The sequence below is a fragment of the Amblyraja radiata genome, chromosome 2 (genome assembly GCF_010909765.2).
Source record: "Amblyraja radiata isolate CabotCenter1 chromosome 2, sAmbRad1.1.pri, whole genome shotgun sequence".
Taxonomy (NCBI): Eukaryota; Metazoa; Chordata; class Chondrichthyes; order Rajiformes; family Rajidae; genus Amblyraja; species Amblyraja radiata.
The window spans coordinates 45,526,458-45,548,335 of NC_045957.1; the positions used below are offsets into that span (position 1 = coordinate 45,526,458).

A 21,878-nucleotide genomic window follows, 5' to 3' on the forward strand; every position below is an offset into this window, starting at 1 on the left:
AAAAAAAAAAACTTCTTCATACCTTGTTGTATTCTACATGAAGTGATTCCTGCTCATTTTGCAGTTTATCCTTTAAGTTCTTTTGTTCAGAAATATTCTCCTGTATCTGCATCATCCGCATGTTCCTCTCTACGAAAGCAGGCAAAATGGAAAACTGGAATATTATTAATATCAACCATGTAAATTAGTATTTGTATTTGAAGCAGCAACAGGTAATATTAACATGTGCCCCGTAGTTTGACTTTCTGGCATAATGGCAAGTATCATTACATGGATGTTTACCCCATGATCCAAATAATTTATTTTTCATAAGATTATTTTTAAATTTGCTTTTTTTTGTGTTTGTTTCCATACCAAGATAATAATTCACAAAGTCAGCAGTCAAGGCTGGCTGCTTGTGCTTTCTCCTGCCATCTACACTAGAGTTGGTATCTAAAGTGTCTACAGGGAAAATGTCGGTGCTGATTCCCATCAGTTCGGCTTTCCGCATAAGCTTGCGTATCACCGAGGCACTGCTGGTGAGTGGTCGTGGCAGTTTTTCCCTAGGAACCCATGCATTGGGTTTGGTGCTGCGAGCTAATTCCACTTTAGCACGATATTGTTGTAGCCGTGTAGTAATGCGGGCCTAAATACAAAGGACAATTTTAAATTTCAAAATATTTTAAATAAACATATTCAAGAACAACAGATTACAATTAGCAGAGCAATGAATGACAATACTACCATAGCTCAACACAAGTATCAAAAGATGTCTCAAGCAAAATTTATTTGCAAGATATGTTGTCTGTCAGCTTTAATTTTTATTATGATTTAATTTCTAAAATTTAAAAAGATAGTTCCCTGATTTTTATTTGTTATTTTAAATTGAAATAGTTTGAGATGAAAAATTGAGCCATGAAATGTGTTTTTAAATGTTTCCCAACCTGATGTACATTAAGGGTCTCCCTAGTTAAATCTCCTCGGCTCACAGTTCAATGATGGTCTGCCTCCCTAAACATCTTCATATCCGCCAATGATTATCACACCTCAGCACATCTCTCTGCGAACCTCTTTTTCTTCTTCCCTCATTCTCCACACTTTTGTGCCCTTAGTGACATTAAGCTATTGTTCAACTCATCATACTCTTTACCAAAATCCTCAACTTCCTCTCCCTTCCTCAATCTCATTCTCAATAAAGATTCCTGTCATATTTATGAGCATTTCTATGATTTCTTCTATCTCACGACCCATTTGACAATTCGATTCTGTTAATAACAGGTAAAAGCTACAACAACTTCACTATTTTGTTCCCCGTTCACATCCTTTGTAGATCCTTCAAACTTTTCTTTAAAATGTCAGGTTCTATTACAACAATAGTCAACACGACCTTACCGGCATCTCAAGATGGTTTAAACAGCTTGACCAGTGCTGGCTAAGCGTGAATGTTCTTCAATTAAATTAGTAAACCCAAAGCCATTATTTAAGAATCCGATTTAAAAATAAATCAATTCCCACATCACTGACAGCTCACACCTGTCCAAGAATGATTCAGACTAACTGAAACTTAGGCTCCATATTTGACTGTGTCGAACTTCCAACCACTCACCCCTGCCATAATTAATTCAGACTATTCTCATCTCCATAACACAGTCTGACGACCTCAACGAAAGTTGTTGAAATTCTTGTAGCTACTTAACCACAATTATATTACAATCAAATACATTAATGTTTAGAGACCAAAATACTGGAATACCCAAAATATGAATACTTTAACCATTTTATAAAAAGAGCACAAAGGAATTATGGATGTGTGCCTGCTCAAACATTTGGAGGAAAAGCAATTGATTTTACAAAAAATCTTCTGTCATTCACGTTCCTTTTTTTACCTATGGCTACAATCACTTCCTCTCTCATGACCAAGATGTTATTTTCTCTCCCTATGATCAACTAGTTCCCAAAAAGTATTCCAAAAACATTTAGCTTATTGTCGAATTATAATATTAGTTTCTGGGAATAACAACTGGCAAAATGAACACAATGGCTGCACATTTTATAATGCTCACATTTATACGTTGTGCAATATCACTTAAATTTGATGCAAATAGCCACTATGTACAGAGGTTTATGGAAAGTTTCAAGAACATATGTTGTAAATGTAGCCATGTACCTAGCATTACATTTTCAAACCTATTGACATTGGAATATTTACAAACATTGCAAATGCAATAAATAATCATCTTTGACACTCTGCATTTAGCATATTTACAATCCACCACATCTGTTGATCTCACATTTCTATTTAATATAATTTCTTCCTGTCCTTTATACTGAATGCTGCAACACAGTTATAGACATAATTTTGTTATTTTTACCTGAGCTTCCGGAGCAACATGCTTGTCGCGCTCTTGCAAGGTCATTTTACAGTATGACTGTAAAGCTAAATAGTTCTTTCGTTTCCATTTTCTGTCAAATTTGTCTGCATGCTGTTTGCAATATGCAAAAAATGGATCAGCTATATCCTGTTTAAAAATAACAAAAACACGGACACTTACGTTTTCTATTTACAAGGAAGTTATTTAAAATCATACCATCAGATTTCTTCAATATAAAAAGGGTCGGGATGCTTCATCCTCCGATTTCCAATCTCTTTTAATAATTGTACACACTGAAATTTAGGCCTCTAAACAAAGCAATTGCCAATTTTGACGCAGCTGACGCTTTTAAGCCGAGATTTACATTTCAAAAATTGAAAAGGCATTGAAATTTTCCCCCTTAAGTATGTTTGAAATGTGTTATAATATAATTTGATTTAAATATATTCCTGTTGAAACTGCACCTCCTCCTAACACAAACACATGCTTTGCCCTCTCCACAATGCTGTAACAAATCAATTTAGAATTAGTTTTGCTATTAAAACTTACTATCAACAAATAACGTCTGCTTGTAAATAAATAATTTTTCCTAGCTTCTATTGTATCAAATGGTCTGAGATAAGGTACTACTTAATAAAGACTAATAGAATCAGCATCTGAATATAGGTGATAAGCAGAAGAATATTAGCCGTTCAGCTATGTGAAGGGGAAAAAAGGGAAAAAATGATTTAAGATAGATTCCTTGACTGAAAGAATGTTAAGGACATGAGAAATGGTGCTCCACCAGCATTCAAGTTCATCAGTTATATCAAGTATTTTGAATTATCAATGTGAAGTACTATAAAAAATTTAAATGGGGTACAGGTGCACAACCTTTTATCCGAAAGCCTTGGGACCAGACACTTTTCGTAATTCGGAATTTGTCGGTCTTCGGAATGGAATTTTTTTTGCGCAGATTTTAATGGCTGGCTCAGTGGTAGAGTGCTCGGCTCATATCCGCAAGGTCGCGAGTTTTCGCCTTGATCCCGGCAGTTCCTCGGTCGCGAGTTTGAGACTTCAATGTAGTTTTTTCTTGCAGAATAAATGTCTGTATGAAATGCAGTGTGTTGAATGAATTCCTGAATTTATAAATGTGACCGCAGCATTGAATCACCTCTCGCACTCATGTCACCCTAGCGGGGCTACATGCCCTTAGGCGGCCTAAGGCGACATTTTCACACTCTTATATCCGTGTGCAGCAGAGGCAACGTGCGTTTGGCGCCAAACGTGAGCTTTGGTGTGCAGACGACATCCTGGAAAAAATGTCCGGTTTCTTCCAGGTAGGCGATATACCCTCCCGGGCAATATACCCTCCGCTTCTCTTTTATGAAGGGGATTTAGTTCCCCTTTCTTCCAGGACCGACCGGAGGTTCCGCTGTCACCTCTGCGGGCCGCCCTCGGTGAACGCTCACTCAACTTTGTCTTGGGATTCCTACTCTCCCGCGCAATGTACCCCCACCTTCTCTTTTATGAATGGGGATTTAGTTCCCCTTTCTTCCAGGACCGACCGGAGGTTCCGCTGTCACCTCTGCGGGCCGCCCTCGGTGAACGTCCTGTCTCCCTGTCCCTGGGATAGCAGGGGGCGATCAAACAGCACAATACCCCCCTCCCCCTCCAACTCCAGAGGAATCCGCTCCCCGATGGGCCGCTACGGCGACAAGTGGCAGTTCGCCCACAGCCCGAGCTGCGCGACCCCAAGAACAAGACGTACCTTGCACACCATCAGCTTCTGCCCATACGGGGAGCGTGTTCCTCTGGAGTTGGAGCGGGGCTGGGCTGGAGTTGCTGATCTGGGATCTCCGTGCTTGCAATGGGCCTGGGGGTCGATGTCCCGATGAGGGGGCTGTGGGCGAACTGCCACTTGTCGCCGTAGCGGCCCATCGGGGAACGGCTTCTGGTGGTCCTGATTTCTCCGGCCAGTTTGCAGTTTTCCTCTGGAGTTGGAACGGGGCTGGGCTGCTGCTGGCTGTGGGTCTCTGGGATCTCCGTGCTTGCAGTGGGCCTGGGGGTGGGTGTCCCGTTGGTCCTGACGTCTCCGGTGACTGGCACTGACCTGCTAGCATTGCCGACATGAAGACAGTGCATAGCCCCCGCAGCGGTGCAATGGGCGGGGAGCTGGAGAGGGGAGGGAAGGGGTCACACACATGGCCGGGAAGCAGAGGGGTGTAGGTGGGGTGAAACTGAAGGCAGCGACAATCTGCTGCTGCTGCCTGCCCGCTGAGTTAAAAAGTTCCCACGCAAGACTCACGATACACTGTGTATCGTACAGTGTATCGTGAGTCTACCGTGGGAACTTTTTAACTCAGCGGGCAGGCAGCAGCATATTGTCAATTATTAACCCTCCCGCGCAATATACCCTCACCTTCCCTTTTATGAATGGGGATTTAGTTCCCCTTTCTTCGAGGACCGACCGGAGGTTCCGCTGTCACCTCTGCGGGCCGCCCTCGGTGAACGTTTTCAAGGACCTTTCTTCAAGGACCGAAAAAATGTCCGCTATTCGGAGGTTTTCGTTATTTGGATCTTCGGATAAAAGGTTGTGCACCTGTATTGGCATGAAAGCTTCTTGGGATACAAATTCAACTATTAAAAAGAGCAACTCAATTTGATATAAAAACATATTAAGCTCGAATGGAACAGTGGTTCATTTCTGAATAAACAGTATTTAAAGCTACCAACTTATTTGGGAAGAGATAGTGATTTATTCAGCTGTCTGGCCACAAGGTGCAAGGACACCTTTACCGTCTACCACATCTCATGGATAAATTGCCAGTGGCCAACAAAACTTGAAGGGCAGGCCTACAGGGGAGGGGTAGCCACAAAGTCGGTCCCCCGCAGCTGAATGCTAGAGCAGGTCCCTGCTGGTCAGATCCGTCAGACTGCTGCCTGGAAGGAGGAGTCATCTGAGCCGACTCTTCCCTGAAAACCAGAGACCAGAAGGATGGAGCCGACGGCGGACGCGACCTGCAAGGAACAAGGCGAGCAGGTGATGGATTCGGGATCTGGCCTACCGTTGTTTTAAAGGTAGACAGAAATGCAGGACCAAATCAGCGGATGAGGCAGCATCTATGGAGCGAAGGAATAAGTGACGTTTCGGGTCGAGACCCTTCTTCAGACTGATGTGGAGGGGGGGGGGGGAGGGGGGAGAAGAAAGGAAGAGGCGGAGACAGTAGGTTGTGGGACAGCTGGGAAGGGGAGGGGAAGGAGGGAGAAAACAAGGACTACCTGAAATTGGAGAAGTCAATGTTCATACCCCTGGAGTGTAAACTAACCTGATTCATTGATGACCGTCCTAAAAATATATCTCCTAACTCTGAACACGCCAAGAATATAAACATTCTTCTTCTCTATGTCCACTTATTGAACTGCTATAATTAAAGGTCCAAGTTGGGTCATCTTTAAGAGCGAACTTGTTAATTCTTTCCTGATTAATTCGTCGGGTTTGGTGTAAATTATTTTTTGGATATCCACCAATGTAGGAGTTAAAGTTGAATGTAAGTTAACCAAGGTTCTATACCGTTGAAATACCAATCAATGGTGATTTTATTGTCACATGTGCGAAGTGCAAATGCACAGTGAAATTATTTTCTTCCAAACAGTCCAGTAGAGTATTGCCATACCCAAGCCCAACCCCGATTATCAATTTGTATAGAAATGGTCTACTGATCCCACATGCAAGAGGCACCATGTTTTGGCACCACTTTCAATGATCAGTCTATGCTCTAGGTCTTATGAGCAGTGCCCATTCCAGGCAAGCTCCAGGCTGCTTCAGAGCCTCCAATCCTTGCCTTCAGTTGGATGTACGGGTCAACGTGCGAACAGATGTCCCTCTCCTCTTCCATCCTCTGTGCTGTCGCAGCCGCCTTAAAAGCAAGTATTTTCACAACCTCCAACGGGATCCCACCACTGGACACATCTTCCCATCTCCTCCACTTTCGCCGCTACGAGTGCCACGGTCTCCGCTCTCCGGGGAGGGGACAGCCGCTCCAGACTTTTCCAAGCCGCTGAGGAATGTTTCACCCGACGCCGATGTTTCATCTTTACGGCAAGAGGGCCCTGAAAATCATCGGACTGGCTGCACGGCCACAGATGGGCCCTGACCTCGGGATGTTTCACAGAGGAAGAGGACTTAACTTTCTGGTGCCTTTCCCCCGCAGTGGAAATGTTTTGATTCTGCTGTGGGGGGATGTTTGTGTTGAACTCTGTAATATGTTGTGTCCATTTTTATTCATTTTTTTTTTTTTTAAAACCTTTTTCTATGGTTTGCAATGGAACTTATTATTATTTAAATTATGTAAAGCGCTTTGGGGTCAATGCAAATTGGCTTAAAATGCGCTATATAAATAAAGTTTACTTACTTACTTACTACTTACCCAAGCAAAATATGAGATGCTGCTCCTCCAGATTGCGGTGGGACTCACTCTGGCCATGGATGAGGCCCAGGACAGAAAGGTCGGATTCGGAATGGGAGGGGGAGTTGAAGTGCTGAGCCACCGGGAGATCAGGTTGGTTAATGCGAACTGAGCGGAGGTGTTGGACGAAGCGATCGCCAAGCCTGCGCTTGGTCTCACCGATGTAGAGCAGTAGACACCTCGAACAACGGATGCAATAGATGAGGTTGGAGGAGGTGCAGGTGGACCTCAGCCTCACCTGGATAGATTTTTTTAGGTCCTTAGATGGAGTCGAGGGGGGAGGAAAAACGACAAGTGTAGCATTTCCTGCAGCTGCAAGGGAAAGTACCAGGGGAGGGGGTGGTTTGGGTGGGAAGGGACAAATTGACCAGGGAGTTACGGAGGGAGCGGTCTCTGCAGAAAGGCGAAAGTGGAGGAGATGGGAAGATGTGGCCAGTGGTGGGATCCCGTTGGAGGTTGTGAAAATACTTTGCTTTTAAGGCGGCTGCGACAGCACAGAGGATGGAAGAGGAGAGGGACATCTGTTCGCACGTTGACCCGTACATCCAACTGAAGGCAAGGATTGGAGGCTCTGAAGCAGCCTGGAGCTTGCCTGGAATGGGCACTGCTCATAAGACCTAGAGCATAGACTGATCATTGAAAGTGGTGCCAAAACATGGTGCCTCTTGCATGTGGGATCAGTAGACCATTTCTATACAAATTGATAATCGGGGTTGGGCTTGGGTATGGCAATACTCTACTGGACTGTTTGGAAGAAAATAATTTCACTGTGCATTTGCACTTCGCACATGTGACAATAAAATCACCATTGATTGGTATTTCAACGGTATAGAACCTTGGTTAACTTACATTCAACTTTAACTCCTACATTGGTGGATATCCAAAAAATAATTTACACCAAACCCGACGAATTAATCAGGAAAGAATTAACAAGTTCCCTCTTAAAGATGACCCAACTTGGACCTTTAATTATAGCAGTTCAATAAGTGGACATAGAGAAGAAGAATGTTTATATTTTTGGCGTGTTCAGAGTTAGGAGATATATTTTTAGGACGGTCATCAATGAATCAGGTATTCAATAGAACCCTCCTTACTCAAAAGTTCAGATTGTGGAACTTGTCAGTCCATGAAGTGGTTGAAGTAATTAGCAGAAATACATTTAAGCAATAGCCAGTAAAGGAATAAAAGGATATGTTTCCAGAACAGCACAAGATGGGAAAAGATGCAAACCCCAGCTAGGACAAATGCCATTTCTCAATTCTTTGAATACCACCTTGATCATAAAACCATCTGATCTACAAATATCTGACTATCCAATGTTTTTTCTTTACCCTCATCTGAACTGTAAATGGTTCCCTATTGCCCCTTCTGTTCAAATTCAATAAAAATTTAATTTCAACTTATGCCCACCCCAGCAATAACAGAACATCAGGCTGCCTTTATGGATGGGATGTTTCTGATGAAGATGAAGCACAGTGCCGGAAGAATCAAAGGAAGAAAAAGCAAACCACGAACTCCCAAGATGACAAAAAAGAGACAGAGGATTTCAAAACAAACGAAAGAAGGAGTAGCATCAGTTTATACCAACGAGAACTGGCTGAACCAGGCTTATAGAATCTGAGAAGGCCTAAATATTAAAAAGGATTCAAGTTTAAGTTCAAATTTATTTGTCACATGCACCATAAGGTGCAGTGAAATGTAATTTACCATGCAACGTTACAATTTAAAAAAGGACATAATACACAACATAATTCAACACCGACATCCACCACAGCATTCTTCACTGTGGTGGAAGGCAATACAGTTCAGACAGTCCTCCTCCTCCTCCTTGTTCACCCGTAGTCGGGGCCCTAACCCTCCGTAGTCGCCGCTACGGACAGCACGATGTTCAAGCCCTCTGGCCGGGATGGTCGGAACAGGTCAGGCACACCCCGCGGCCCGGAGATCCCAGTAGGCCATCTCTTGTAGGCCGCAGGCCGGCGGTCGGAGCTCTCCTCCGGCGCCCCCCGGCTAGGGATCTCCCGCTCCACGATGGAAGGTCCACTCCACACCTGCCGCCAGAAGCTCCACAGACCGAGGCTCCAAGATTTTGTAGGCTCCCGGCCAGCGGTCGGAGCGCTTCTCCGGCGACTCCCGGCAAGGGGATGCCCCGCTCCGCGCTGTTAAAGTCCCCGCTGCTGAAGCCCTGGGCCCGATTCCGGGAAAGGCCGCAACAAACCAGCTGCAAAGCCACGAGGGAGGGGGGGGGGGGCGAACAAGAGACAAGGAAGAAAGTCGTATCTCCGTTGAGGTAGGTGCCTGAAAACAGTTTCCCCCTAATTCCGCCCCACCACCCCCCATACAAGATATACAGAGAAGCGGATAGCAAAAGTCCATTAAAGACAAAAGTAGGAACGTGCCTATAGATACTGAGAGCACTGTAAAGATACTTAGGAAAGTAGTATTGAATGAGGGAGCTAACAGCACAGAGAGAACTTGGATATTGGCTGAACTTAAAGTTGATACGTCACCAAGATCAGACAAGATCCTCAGTTTTTATTCATACCAAAAGTCATTTTGTCTTGACAGTCCCTGGTAAGTAGACTGATGAAATATGTAGCTGCTTTCCAAATTTCTTTAAAATATAATTTTTATACGGTTAACATAGAAAAGTGTGTTATCTGAGAAACAAGTCATCATGCTGATTTTTATTCACAGCTATTCAAAAAAGTAGAAAGGAAGAATAAGTTTTCAAGCATGGTTTTACCTCTTCAGCAGCTGCTTCTGAAAGCAGTCCTTCTCTCTGAGCACAGGTCACATGGAAATATGCTCTGCACATTCCAGCATCACAACTAATGCAGACCCCAGTTCGAGCAAATCGTATGTCTTCACATAAACTACATTCCTGAATAAATTATGGAGTGTATCAGTGGGAAAATCATCCAAATGCCACAAAGTCAAACTTGAACATTTCAGCAGAAATCATGCACATGAGTCTGATGAGGGGTCTCGACCCGAAATGTCACCCATTCCTTCACTCCAGAGAAGCTGCCTGATCCGCTGAGTTACTCCAGTATTTTGTGTCTACTTTCGATTTAAACCAGCATCTGCATTTCTTTCCTACACAATCATGCACCAAACATTGATATTAAAACATAAGCTTACTACGACACTTAAGGACATGCAATAATGTTCAAGATTTCAAGCTAAAATGAAATAGACCATTTAACGCCAACCTGCCGATCAGTAACTAAATGATCAATGAAAACAGATTAATTGGACTGCTTTATAATATTGGGAAGTACTATACTCTAGTCCCTCTCCTCTTCAACATTTCCAGACTGGGAAAAAGGTTCAGACTATCTATGGTCTCGTAAGTTTATACACTTCTATCAGTTCACCCTTCAACCAACTCATTGATCATGTGTGGGAATTGAAGCTGCAGTTGAAGAATCTATAGACCAGTAAGCCTAACATTGAAAATTGCTGGAAAGAATTTTGAGGATAAGGAAAGACGGGCTGATTAGAGAGTCATCGAGGTCCTGTGTGTAGGAACTCATGTCTCATGAATTTGAGTATTTTAAAGAAGTAGCCAAAAAGGTTGATGAGGGCAAGGCACAGATGTAGTAGTTTATATGGACCTCAGCAAGGCCTTTGCTAAAGTTATCAAGAATTACAGTCGAATCTTGATCAGCAGGCCAAGTGGACTGAGAGTGGCTAACGGAGTTTAATTCAGTGAGCATTTGCATTCTGGGAAGTCAAATAAGGCAGGATCTTCATAGTGAACACGAGGGCCCTCGGAGTGTTTTAAGGCAGAGGGATCTGGGAATACAAGTACATAGTTCTCTGAAAGCGGCGCCTCAGATAAATAAGGTGGTGGCAAATTGGCCTTCTTAATTCACGGAATTGCATACAGAAGTTGGGACATCGTGTTACAGTTGTACAAGACAATGGTGAGGTCAAATTTGGAGTATTGTGTTCAGTTTTGGTCACCTGCTATAGGAAATATACTATTAAGCTGGAAAGAATGGAGAGGAAATTTACGAAGATCATGTCAGGATACAAAGGTTTGAGTAATAGGGAGAGGGTAGGCAGGCTAGGACTTTATTTAATGGAGTGCAAAAGGCTAATGGGTAATCTCAGAAGCGTATAAAATCATGAGGGAAATAGATATATTGAGTCTTTTCACCCCAAGGTAGGGGAGTCAAGAACTAGAGGGCATAGGCTTAAGGTGAGAGGGGAAAGATTTAATAGGGACCAGAAGGGCAATTTTCACGGACAGAAAAGTGTGCTTTGTACATGGAATGAGCTGCCAGAGGAAGTAGTTGAGGCAGGTACAATAACAACATTTAAGGTATTTGGACATGTAAATGAATATGAAAAAATAGGGGAATATGGACCATGTAGGACTAAGGTCAGCATGGTCAGTTTTGGTCAGCATGGACAAGTTGGGTCCACCAGCCTATTTCCATGCTGTTTGACGAATGGAATATGCAGGTCAATATATGCAAATTAAATATCTTTAATCTGCATTTCTTACGCACTATTGGAGTAAAAGAATTTTGGAATTTAAATGGATAGTGGCATTTAATTTTAATTTTAAAATGAGCAAATGATTGAGGTTTATTTGAAGCAACATTGTGCATATACCATACCAGGAAGAAACTGTTACAGAACAGGCGACCTAAATCCACATTCGAAGTCATCACGAACAATTGATTCTACCATAAATTTGTCTATCCATTACTAATACTCAGCAATTTTCTTAAATTTTCTGATAGGAGTGTATATATTTTTGAGATCACTATCTAATTTGGATTTGTAAGAAAATGATTGTAATAAATCCAGAAAGTGTCATTGTTAAAAAATCCGTCATGTGTGAAAATGCAACCAGGTCAGAGTTCAAATCCAGCAAAGATCCATGATACACACTTTCATAACCCAGAATCAGTGCTATAAAGGTATCACGTGGTCAAAATAAGTGCGTGTTGGAACGAAATGAAGGCATTACATATCAACCTGTGCATTTATAAAATTCCACAATGGATAATTAAGACTTGGGAACATATAATATTACACATTAGAAAATAACACAGAAAGCAGGTCTGAAAGGAGTTGTAGATGGCTCCTTTCACACTAAAAGTACATTGAGTGAGTCATCAAGCAGTAAAATAATTCAGCCTGGTTAATTATTTTTTCAAGGTCAATGGAGTAGTTGATTGGGGACCATCTGTGAAAGTTGTTTGTTTTAAAAAGCATTTAAAAATTGTTAACGGAGAGATTAAGCACATGGAAATAATGCCACCTGTTGATATTGATTTGACATTGATTAGAAGTCTAGAGAAGGAGTTGAGATAATATACATGTGCTCCAATTGGCAGGCTGCGTCTTGGGATTTCACTGAGATTTTAGATTTTTACCATGTTTATAAATAAAGAATCCAGAGCTGTCAGAGAAAAGAATACCAGAAGATGGTTTTAACGGAGCGGTTTCAAATTATTATTAATTTTCAAAAGTGAGGTTAAAACAGTGAATGCTGGAGATACTTAACAAGTCGGGCTGCATTGATGGAGAGAAAGAATTTGGAGCGGCACAGTTGCTGCCTCACATCGCCAAAGATCTGGATGAGATTCTGACTACGGGTGCAGTCTGGACAGAGTTTGTATATACTCCCTGTGACTGGGTGAATTTTCTCCGGGTACTACAGTTTCTTCCTATATTCCAAAGGACGTACAGGTTGGTAGGTTAATTGGCTTTGGTAAAATTGTCCCTATTGTGTGTGGGATAGTGTTAGTGTACGAGGTGATCGCTGGGCGGCACGGACTCGGTGGATCGAAGGGCCCGTTTCCGTGCTGTATCTCAAAACTAAACTAATAGTGGGGCAGCCAATCAATGCACAAGGCAAAAATGAAAATGCTAAAAGAACTGAACATGAAGAAAAACTAAGAAATAGAATTTGGAATCAACTGCCTAATAGAATGCAAGGAACTACAGCTGTGGATTATTTTAAAAAAAAGGTACAAAGTGCTGGAATAACGCAGCGTCTCTGGAGAACATGAATAGTTTTCGGGTCAGGATCCTTCTTCAAATTCAACAGGATAGGTGACATCTGAAGAAGGGTCACGACCTGAAACGTCATCTATCCATGTTCTCCAAAGATGCTGCCTAACCTGCTGAGTTACTCCAGCACTATGTTGTTTTTTGCCTTATGGGAGGGCGGATATAGATTCAAAAGTACGTTTCAAAATGGAATTGGTTACTTGTGAAAGAACACATTTTTGCAGAATACAGAGATAAAACTGAGAAAGTTGAACTAACTGCATAGGCCTTTGATTGATCTGCTTTAGAATCAATGTGCCAAATGGATTCATTTTGACATAATTACACAATATTTAAATGCAAGTTGTTTTACATCAGGAGATGTTAAAGCAATTTTAAAATAATAATAGACAGTAGACAATAGGTGCAGGAGTAGGCCATTCAGCCCTTTGAGCCAGCACCACCATACAATGTGATCATGGCAGATCATACACAATCAGTACCCCGTTCCTGCCTTCTCCCCATATCCCCTGACTCCGCTATCCTTAAGAGCCCTATCTAGCTCTCTCTTGAAAGCATCCAGAGAACCTACCTCCACCTGAGGCAGAGAATTCCATAGACTCACAAATCTGTGTGAAAAACTGTTTCCTCATCTCCGTTCCAAATGGCTTCCCCCTTATTCTTAAACTGTGGCCCCTGGTTCTGGACTCCCCCAACATCGGGAACATGTTTCCTGCCTCTAGTATGTCCAAACCCTTAATAATCTTATGTTTCAATAAGATCCCCTCTCATCCTTTCAAATTACAGAGTATACAAGCCCAGCTGCTCCATTCTCTCAGCATATGACAGTCCCGCAATCCTGGGGATTAACCTTGTGAATCTAAGCTGCACTCCCTCAATAGCAAGAATGTTCTTCCTCAAATTAGGGAACCAAAACTGCACACAATACTCCAGGTGTGGTCTCACTAGGGCCCTATACAACTGCAGAAGGACCTCTTCGCTCCGAAACTCAACTCTTGTTATGAAGGCCAACATGCCATTCGCTTTCTTCACTGCCTGCTGTACCTGCACGCTTACTTTCATTGACTGATGAACGAGGACCCCCAGATCCCATTGTACTTCCCCTTTTCCCAACTTGACACCATTTAGATAATAATCTTCCTTCCTGTTTTTGCTACCAAAGTGGACAACTTCACATTTATCCACATTAAACCGCATCTGCCATGCATCTGCCCATTCACCCAACCTGTCCAAGTCACCCTGCATTCTCATAACATCCTCCTCACAGTTCACACTACCACCCAGCTTTGTGTCATCTGCAAATTTGCTAATGTTACTTTGAATCCCTTCATCTAAATCATTGAGGTATATTGTAAATAGCTGCGGTCCCAGCACCGAGCCTTGCGGTACCCCACTAGTCACTGCCTGCTATTCTGAAAGGGACCCATTAATCCCTACTCTTTGTTTCCCGCCTGCCAACCTATTTTCTATCCATGTCAGCACTCTACCCCCAGTACCGTGCCCTAATTTTGCCCACTAATCTCCTATGTGGGACCTTATCGAATGCTTTCTGAAAGTCCATGTACACTACATCCACTGGCTCTCCCTTGTCCATTTTCCTAGTTACATCCTCAGAAAATTCCAAAAGATTATTCAAACATGATTTCCCCATCGTAAATCCATGCTGACTCTGACCGATTCTGTTACTGCTATCCAATGGTTATAATGGTTTTGGAATGTCGTCAATCTTGCATTTTAACAAATGTAGCTGCCAATTTATGCACACCAAAGTCTCAAACACCCCAGGAAATGACAATGCAGCGATTCTGCAATGTTTGAATGACAATTATTGTTCAGGACAAGAGAAAGGCCTCTCCCATTGTCTTAGAACAGATTGAGAAAAGTAAGACAGCAACAAAGAATTTCATTATTCTGTTCTTGGTGCACACGAATAGGAAAACTCTTTGAAAAATAAAGAATGCTAAACAAAAGTAGAAATACCACTCAGTCTTTTCATGGTTGCAAGTGCTTGTGTGACAGTTCACAGGACACAGGTAGGGATGTGATGGGCAGATGATGTAGTTGCAATGTGTGAACTAGTGGACCCATCTTATTAAACAGTAACCTTATCCTCTGCAAGTGCTGGCTTCTTGAGGATGTTTGGTTCAGATATGATGTGGAATCTGAGCTTCAAACAGTGTGACTGCAGAAGAGGCATGAGGAAGGATCCAGAGGACAGTTCCAGAGGATCCACAGTCCTTACCAAAATACTTAATGCAAAATACTTGTTTACTGGATGGATGAATGTGGGTAGTGCATGGAGAATGTTCAAATTTTCAAATGTTCAAATTTTCTAGAGGACCATGATACATCAAACTATTCAAGGATGGGAGAGAGGACAAAAGAGAATCATAGTTACATAGTAATTATTGGGATATAGCTTAGATAAGGGAGCATACACTGTTCTTTGCCGTCCTGAAGGCTATATTGCCTGCCTGGTGCTAGGGTTAAGAATATCTGAGGGATCTGAGAACATCTGAGGTTCCGCTGAGGGATTAGAGCAAAATTGAAATGCAAGAGCACAAGCGTAATAATCTCTAGATTAATACTGGAGTCATGTACAAAATGGCATAAGGCAAATAAGATTAGCGTTATGAAAGCATGACATGACATGGTCTATTCACCAGATTTTTGGAGCCAGTGTCCTGGCGAATTGCATCTGTGCAATTGCATCTGTGCAATTATAGACAAAAATAGGATGGGCAGGGTTCCAAGAAAAATGATATTTAAAGATAGATAGATAAAACACCGGGGAATTCATTTGGGGAACAGCTCATTCTGGGTAAGTACTCAGTCTGGTACTCTATATGCGATAAAGATCATAGTATTTTCTAAATAATTCAAATTTAAGTGTCAAAATGTAAGGGTTCACACATAGAAATCATAAAAAACTAAAACAGGTACATAAATTTAAAAGCTCATGAGTTTCATCTCAAGGAACCTGCATGCAAAATTTGAGGCCAAAGGTATATGAATTGCACGTGGTGCATTGTGTTCAATATTGAGGAAAGACCATGAACAGACTGCAGCAGATTCATTATACTAACAATTAATGGGTTAAATTGGGACATCTGGCTGTCGTGGTACCTTGCATTTCCTTCCATTTAGTCCGTGAAGTAGTTATCTAATTGAAGGTTTAAGATTTTTTTTTTTAAATCAGTGTAGACAGAAGTAAATACTTCTTGGGAGAAAATCAGTTAAAGTTGTGCCATCTAAGAATTAAGTCACAAACACTTGTCCCCCTCCCCCAACCCAGATTATCAATTGTTAGATAAGGGTATCAAAAGACATGTAGAGTTCTAAATCTGCCAATGATTGAATTGAGCATGTTGAATAGTGTTTTTCTGTTCCTACAGGGACCACTTCATTGCCAGTGGGAGGATCATTTACTGGCAGTTTTTTTTTTAAATCATACAAAAAAAATTTGGCTTTTCATTTTTCCTTTTTTTTTTAAATCTCTGTCAGCAGATAGTCACATTTGTGTGTTGATTGTACCATGTTGGAAAAAGAGACAATTGATTTATTTTACAATGCGTCCAGTACATTTTCCCCATACAATTTATATTTTGTGATTTTGCATTGAGAGCAAAACAAATGACAGAGATCTTTCTGGAGGCTGTAACTACCAGGATTCCAGAAGTTCCATGGATATTTTTTGCCTCAACTAGACATCCACTTGAATATCCTAAACAGTGTTGAAGTGAGAATTTGAGACACCAAGATAAGGTGCGGGAATAAGTAGAACACAAGCAAATGATCAGCATTCAACAACAAAAAATTGCTCTTCCTCATAAAGCGACCAGCATTGTGCAATGTTATTGAATTCCCATTTTCCAGTTTCTTGTAATAGTTATAGTCCCAATATCCTTTATAGAAAGTTAACTTTGATAATTATTCTATCAATTCCAACTCTTGCTTTTGCCTCAATCCTCCTACCAGATCCAAAAAACTCAAAAAACATAGTCGCAACCCAAATACAAAAGATAAAATCTTACCTTAGCACCATATTTTGAATAGTTCATTTCTGTAAGAGTTACAGGGCGAAGTTTATCTATATCTCCAAATGCCACACCAGGAACATAAAGAGCACAAACAACATGAACCCACCTAAAGGGAAAATGCAGAGGAGGCTACTGAGATTACTAGGACATAGAAATTGTCACAGGAATTATTCATTCGATCGTGTCGATTCTGGATAAATCTATCACCTGTGCTTTTGTTTACAAAATTATTTTGTAAATCCTCCAGCCTCAAAAGTGGCTTATTTTACATTGTGTTTGGAATCAGGTTTCACCATCATTTCAGTAGTCTTGCTGAATTGTCATCTTTTGCTCATCAATCTACATCAACTAATCGCTTTCACATAGCCAAAGGAAACACTTAATATCACGGGGAGGAGGAAATAAATATTTCTCAACTTTAACTTTTTCTTACTGCTGGGATCTCTGGTAAGATCCTGATAGGCCTGCTCTGTACCTCACCCGCATCCAAATTAAATGCGTTGGGATATTAATTAGTCTTCAATCATTACCACTAAGCACCGATGTGAGTATCTGTCACTATCATACCAATCTTCAATACATTCAGATTCTTTGAATTTAACAGAATGGGAAGTGAACACCAGAGGCAGTTAATGCACTCAGATGATTATAATACAGGGGACAAAGATCACATATTTTCCATCTATGGATTTTCAGACAATTAGTGCGCAGATGTCATTTGTCCTGAGCTCTCAATCCAAATATTGGCTAATAATGCTGACTGATGAAAAATACTTCCACTCTTGAATACAAACTGGCAAATTTGGCTATGTTGACATTTTAAGCACAATATTCAATTCTACATTCTGTACCCATTACCAACTCTGAAGTAACATGAAGATAATGTTTTTATACTAAGTGAAACAAACCTTCCAGCATCTGTTTCTTTAAAAATTCCATCCATGTTTGGGCATAATTCACAACTGGGTGCCGCTCCACATTTGCATGCATCACAAAACCAGGGTTCTGTAGAGTTTTCAGATGCAGAACTCATGATGGAGTCACTTTCTCCATCAACACCATAGCAACCTGCCAAAAGCAATAATCAAAGTTAATATTTAGCAACATTTACTGTCATTATTTCAGAAGAATGTTAATCACAATCATTGTCTATAAGATTTTTTAAATTATAGGCACAATATGCTTTCACGTATAATTTAAAAAAAAGTTTACTCTGAAAGTGAAAAAATTTAGAACTGTAGAAAATACCATTGAGAACTAGCAAATCATTTTGTGACTAAATAAAATATTTTTGTCAAAGCTTCCAGCCTATTGACAAAAAGTTACATTTGAAGTCTGAGTGAATCAGAGATCTGTTATTATACGTTGAAAAACAGAACAAACTAATAGTAATTGAATAGGTAAACTTTATTTTAATATATTTTATATTATGTCCTTAATTTTCACTGAAATTGCCAAGATTTTATTTCCATAAAAGATAGAAACTATTTATTTATAGCAGTAGACTTCATTTTCAGTTCAACTAGGATGCTTGGGATCCTAAAATTGTTAATCATATATTCATAACTTTTTGTTAAATCTGCAACTGCTCAAAAAGCACCTCAGCAGCATTGCAGGGCTCAAAATTAACAGTTGCCTAGTTGCCAATGACCACCTAAAGTCCCTCCGGCAACCTAAAAGCCATGTCATTTTGCCCGGCTTGACAAGCAAAATAAAATCGTGGATCGGGATCAATCACATCGGTAGATGTAAATTCCTGGATTGGGATAAAATTGCCCGTGTGCGGGTGGGGTTAATGAATAGGGACGGGGGACGGTTGCAGTCCAGTGGTTGCGGTGCAGGATTGGGATGATCCCGGATTCCTGGGCACAGGGATGGGATTTCCCTCGTATTTGGCGGGCGCCTGACACGCAGCCGCGGCCCCGGCGTTTTGTCGCAGCTCTGGGCCCGGGCGGGCGCCGCTCTTTCTGAGCAGGCCCCCCTCTCTATCTCTCTCTCTGTCACTCTCCGTCTCCGCCCGCTACCCGTGTCCGGGCCGCCAGGTCTCCACTCTCTGGCCACTCCTCATCCGCCGGCACGGCCAGCCGCCTTGCACATGCGCACTGCCACGGCCAGCACATCGTCGGCTGCCCTGCACATGCGCACTGCCACGACCTGCACACCCTCCCCCTGCACATGCGCACTGCCACGGCCTGCACATCCTCCCCTTGCACTTGCGCACTGCCACGGCCAGCGCATCCTCCCCTGCACATGCACGCAACCACGGCCAGCAGATCATCGGCCGCCCTGCACATGCGCAACTGGTCGACATCGGGCACTTTCACCCTCCCTTTGCATTGTGGGAGATCTGGCCGCCATTGCTGTCCGGTGGCCTCCTTGCCGCGACCGCTGAAACCCAATGCAGAATCACTCCCTGGAGCTGGAGTAACTACCTAGAGTAACTTTTGCTTCTTGGTTTCCTGGTCCTCCAAAGATATTGCCAATGGAATTTAAACTGGAGGTGTTGGAAGGTGGACTTATGCAAAAAAAGGGTTAGAAACATAGAAACATAGAAAATAGGTGAAGGAGTAGGCCATTCGGCCCTTCGAGCCTGCACCGCCATTCAATATGATCATGGCTGATCATCCAACTCAGTATCCTGTACCTGCCTTCTCTCCATACCCCCTGATCCCTTTAGCCACAAGGGCCACATCTAACTCCCTCTTAAATATATCCAATGAACTGGCCTCAACTACCTTCTGTGGCAGAGAATTCCACAGATTCACCACTCTCTGTGTAAAAAATGATTTTCTCATCTCGGTCCTAAAAGACTTCCCTCTTATCCTTAAACTGTGACCCCTTGTCCTGGACTTCCCCAACATCGAGAATAATCTTCCTGTATCTAGCCTGTCCAACCCCTTAAGAATTTTGTAAGTTTCTATAAGATCCCCCCTCAATCTTCTAGATTCTAGCGTGTACAAGCCGAGTCTATCCAGTCTTTCTTCATATGAAAGTCCTGCCATCCCAGGAATCAGTCTGGTGAACCTTCTCTGTACTCCCTCTATGGCAAGAATGTCTTTCCTCAGATTAGGAGACCAAAACTGTACGCAATACTCCAGGTGTGGTCTCACCAAGACCCTGTACAACTGCAGTAGAACCTCCCTGCTCTTATATTAAAATCCTTTTGCTATGAATGCTAACATACCATTTGCTTTCTTCACTGCCTGCTGCACCTGCATGCCTACTTTCAATGACTGGTGTACCATGACACCCAGGTCTCGTTGCATCTCCTCTTTTCCTAACCTATCCAAGTCACCTTGCAGCCTCCTGGCATCCTCCTCACAGCTAACACTGCACCCCATCTTCGTGAAATCCGCAAACTTGGAGATGTTGCATTCAATTCCCTCATCCAGATCATTAATATATATTGTAAATAGCTGGGGTCCCAGCACTGAGCTTTGCGGTACCCCACTAGTCACTGCCTGCCATTCTGAAAAGGACCCGTTTACTCCTACTCTTTACTTCCTGTCTGCCAGCCACATCAATACTGAACCCCCAATACCGTGTGCTTTAAGTTTGCATACTAATCTCTTATGTGGGACCTTGTCGAAAGCCTTCTGAAAGTCCAGATATAACACATCCACTGTTCTCCCTTATCCACTCTACTAGTTACATCCTCGAAAAATTCTATAAGATTCGTCAGACATGATTTACCTTTCATAAATCTATGCTGACTTTGTCCAATGAATTCACCACTTTCCAAATGTGCTGCTATCCCATCTGTAATAACCGACTCCAGAATTTTCCCCACCACCGATGTTAGACTAACTGGTCTGTAATTCCCCGTTTTCTCTCCCTCCCTTTTTAAAAAGTGGGGTTACATTAGCTACCCTCCAGTCCTCAGGAACTACTCCAGAATCGAAAGTTTTGAAAAATTATCACTAATGCATCCACTATTTCTGCGGCTACTTCCTTAAGTACTCTGGGACGCAACTTATCTGGCTCTGGGGATTTATCGGCCTTTAGTCCATTCAATTTACCTAACACCACTTCCCGGCTAACCTATATTTCACTCAGTTCCTCCATCTCATTTAACCCCCGGTCCCTTGCTATTTCCGGCAGATCATTTATGTCTTCCTTAGTGAAGACAGAAGCAAAGTAGTTATTCAATCGGTCTGCCATGTCCTTGTTCCCCATGATCAATTCGCCTGTTTCTGACTGCAAGGGACCTACATTTGTTTTAACTAATCCTTTCCTCTTCACATATCTATAAAAACTTTTGCAGTCAGTTTTTATGTTCCCTGCCAGTTTTCTTTCATAATCTATTTTCCCTTTCCTAATTAAGCCTTTTGTCCTCCTCTGCTGGACTTTGAATTTCTCCCAGTCCTCTTGGAGAAAAAAGAGCTACCTTAAATTTAGTTGCGTCTGGTTAGGTAACTATGGTGGGGTGAAGACTATTCCATGCTTTAATTGTGCGGGGAAACTCCTTGGAGCAGCCAGCATCTCTGGTTAGTAGAAATTGGTTGACGTTTCAGGTAGAGACCCTTCTTTAGACACTCTCTAGTTTTAGTGTTTTTATTTTAATTTAAAGACACAGCGCGGAAACAGGCCCTTCGGCCACCGAGCCCACGCCGACCACAGATTAACCGAACACTAGTTATATCCCACACATTAGCAGCGTATGTCAAGTCAAGAGTGTTTTATTCTCTCACGTCCCAGTTAGAACAATGAAATCCTTACTTGCAGCAGCAAAACAGAATATTGAAACATAGTACTCTGTAAACAATGTTATAAACGAGAAAACAACAGTGTATATTTATATATGAATATATCATATATCATCATATCTATATAATATTAAAACTCTGTGGCTGGCTGGCTGTGTGTGTGTGTGTGTGTTTCTGCCTGACTTGTGGGTGCCAGCCTTTGATTCGTTGCTACGCCAACACCAGACCCAGAAACGCCGAGATTTTTTCCATTTCGGTAGAGATTTCATTTTTAATTCCAAGTACCCACTCCTC

General features: G+C 42.1%; 1 protein-coding gene across 3 annotated transcripts in view; it reads right to left on the minus strand.

The window, feature by feature from the left end:
- Window positions 1–21,878, minus strand: part of phf14 (PHD finger protein 14) — a 241,562-nt gene that overhangs the window by 152,086 nt on the left and 67,598 nt on the right. For all 3 annotated transcript variants that reach the window (XM_033045737.1, XM_033045746.1, XM_033045727.1), the window contains exons 5-10: window positions 17,787–17,946; window positions 16,873–16,984; window positions 9,546–9,683; window positions 2,352–2,498; window positions 355–625; window positions 23–129 (exon numbers count right to left, since the gene is read on the minus strand). In XM_033045737.1, the coding sequence (XP_032901628.1) occupies window positions 23–129; window positions 355–625; window positions 2,352–2,498; window positions 9,546–9,683; window positions 16,873–16,984; window positions 17,787–17,946 (935 nt within the window). The remainder of the gene's footprint in view (window positions 1–22; window positions 130–354; window positions 626–2,351; window positions 2,499–9,545; window positions 9,684–16,872; window positions 16,985–17,786; window positions 17,947–21,878) is intronic.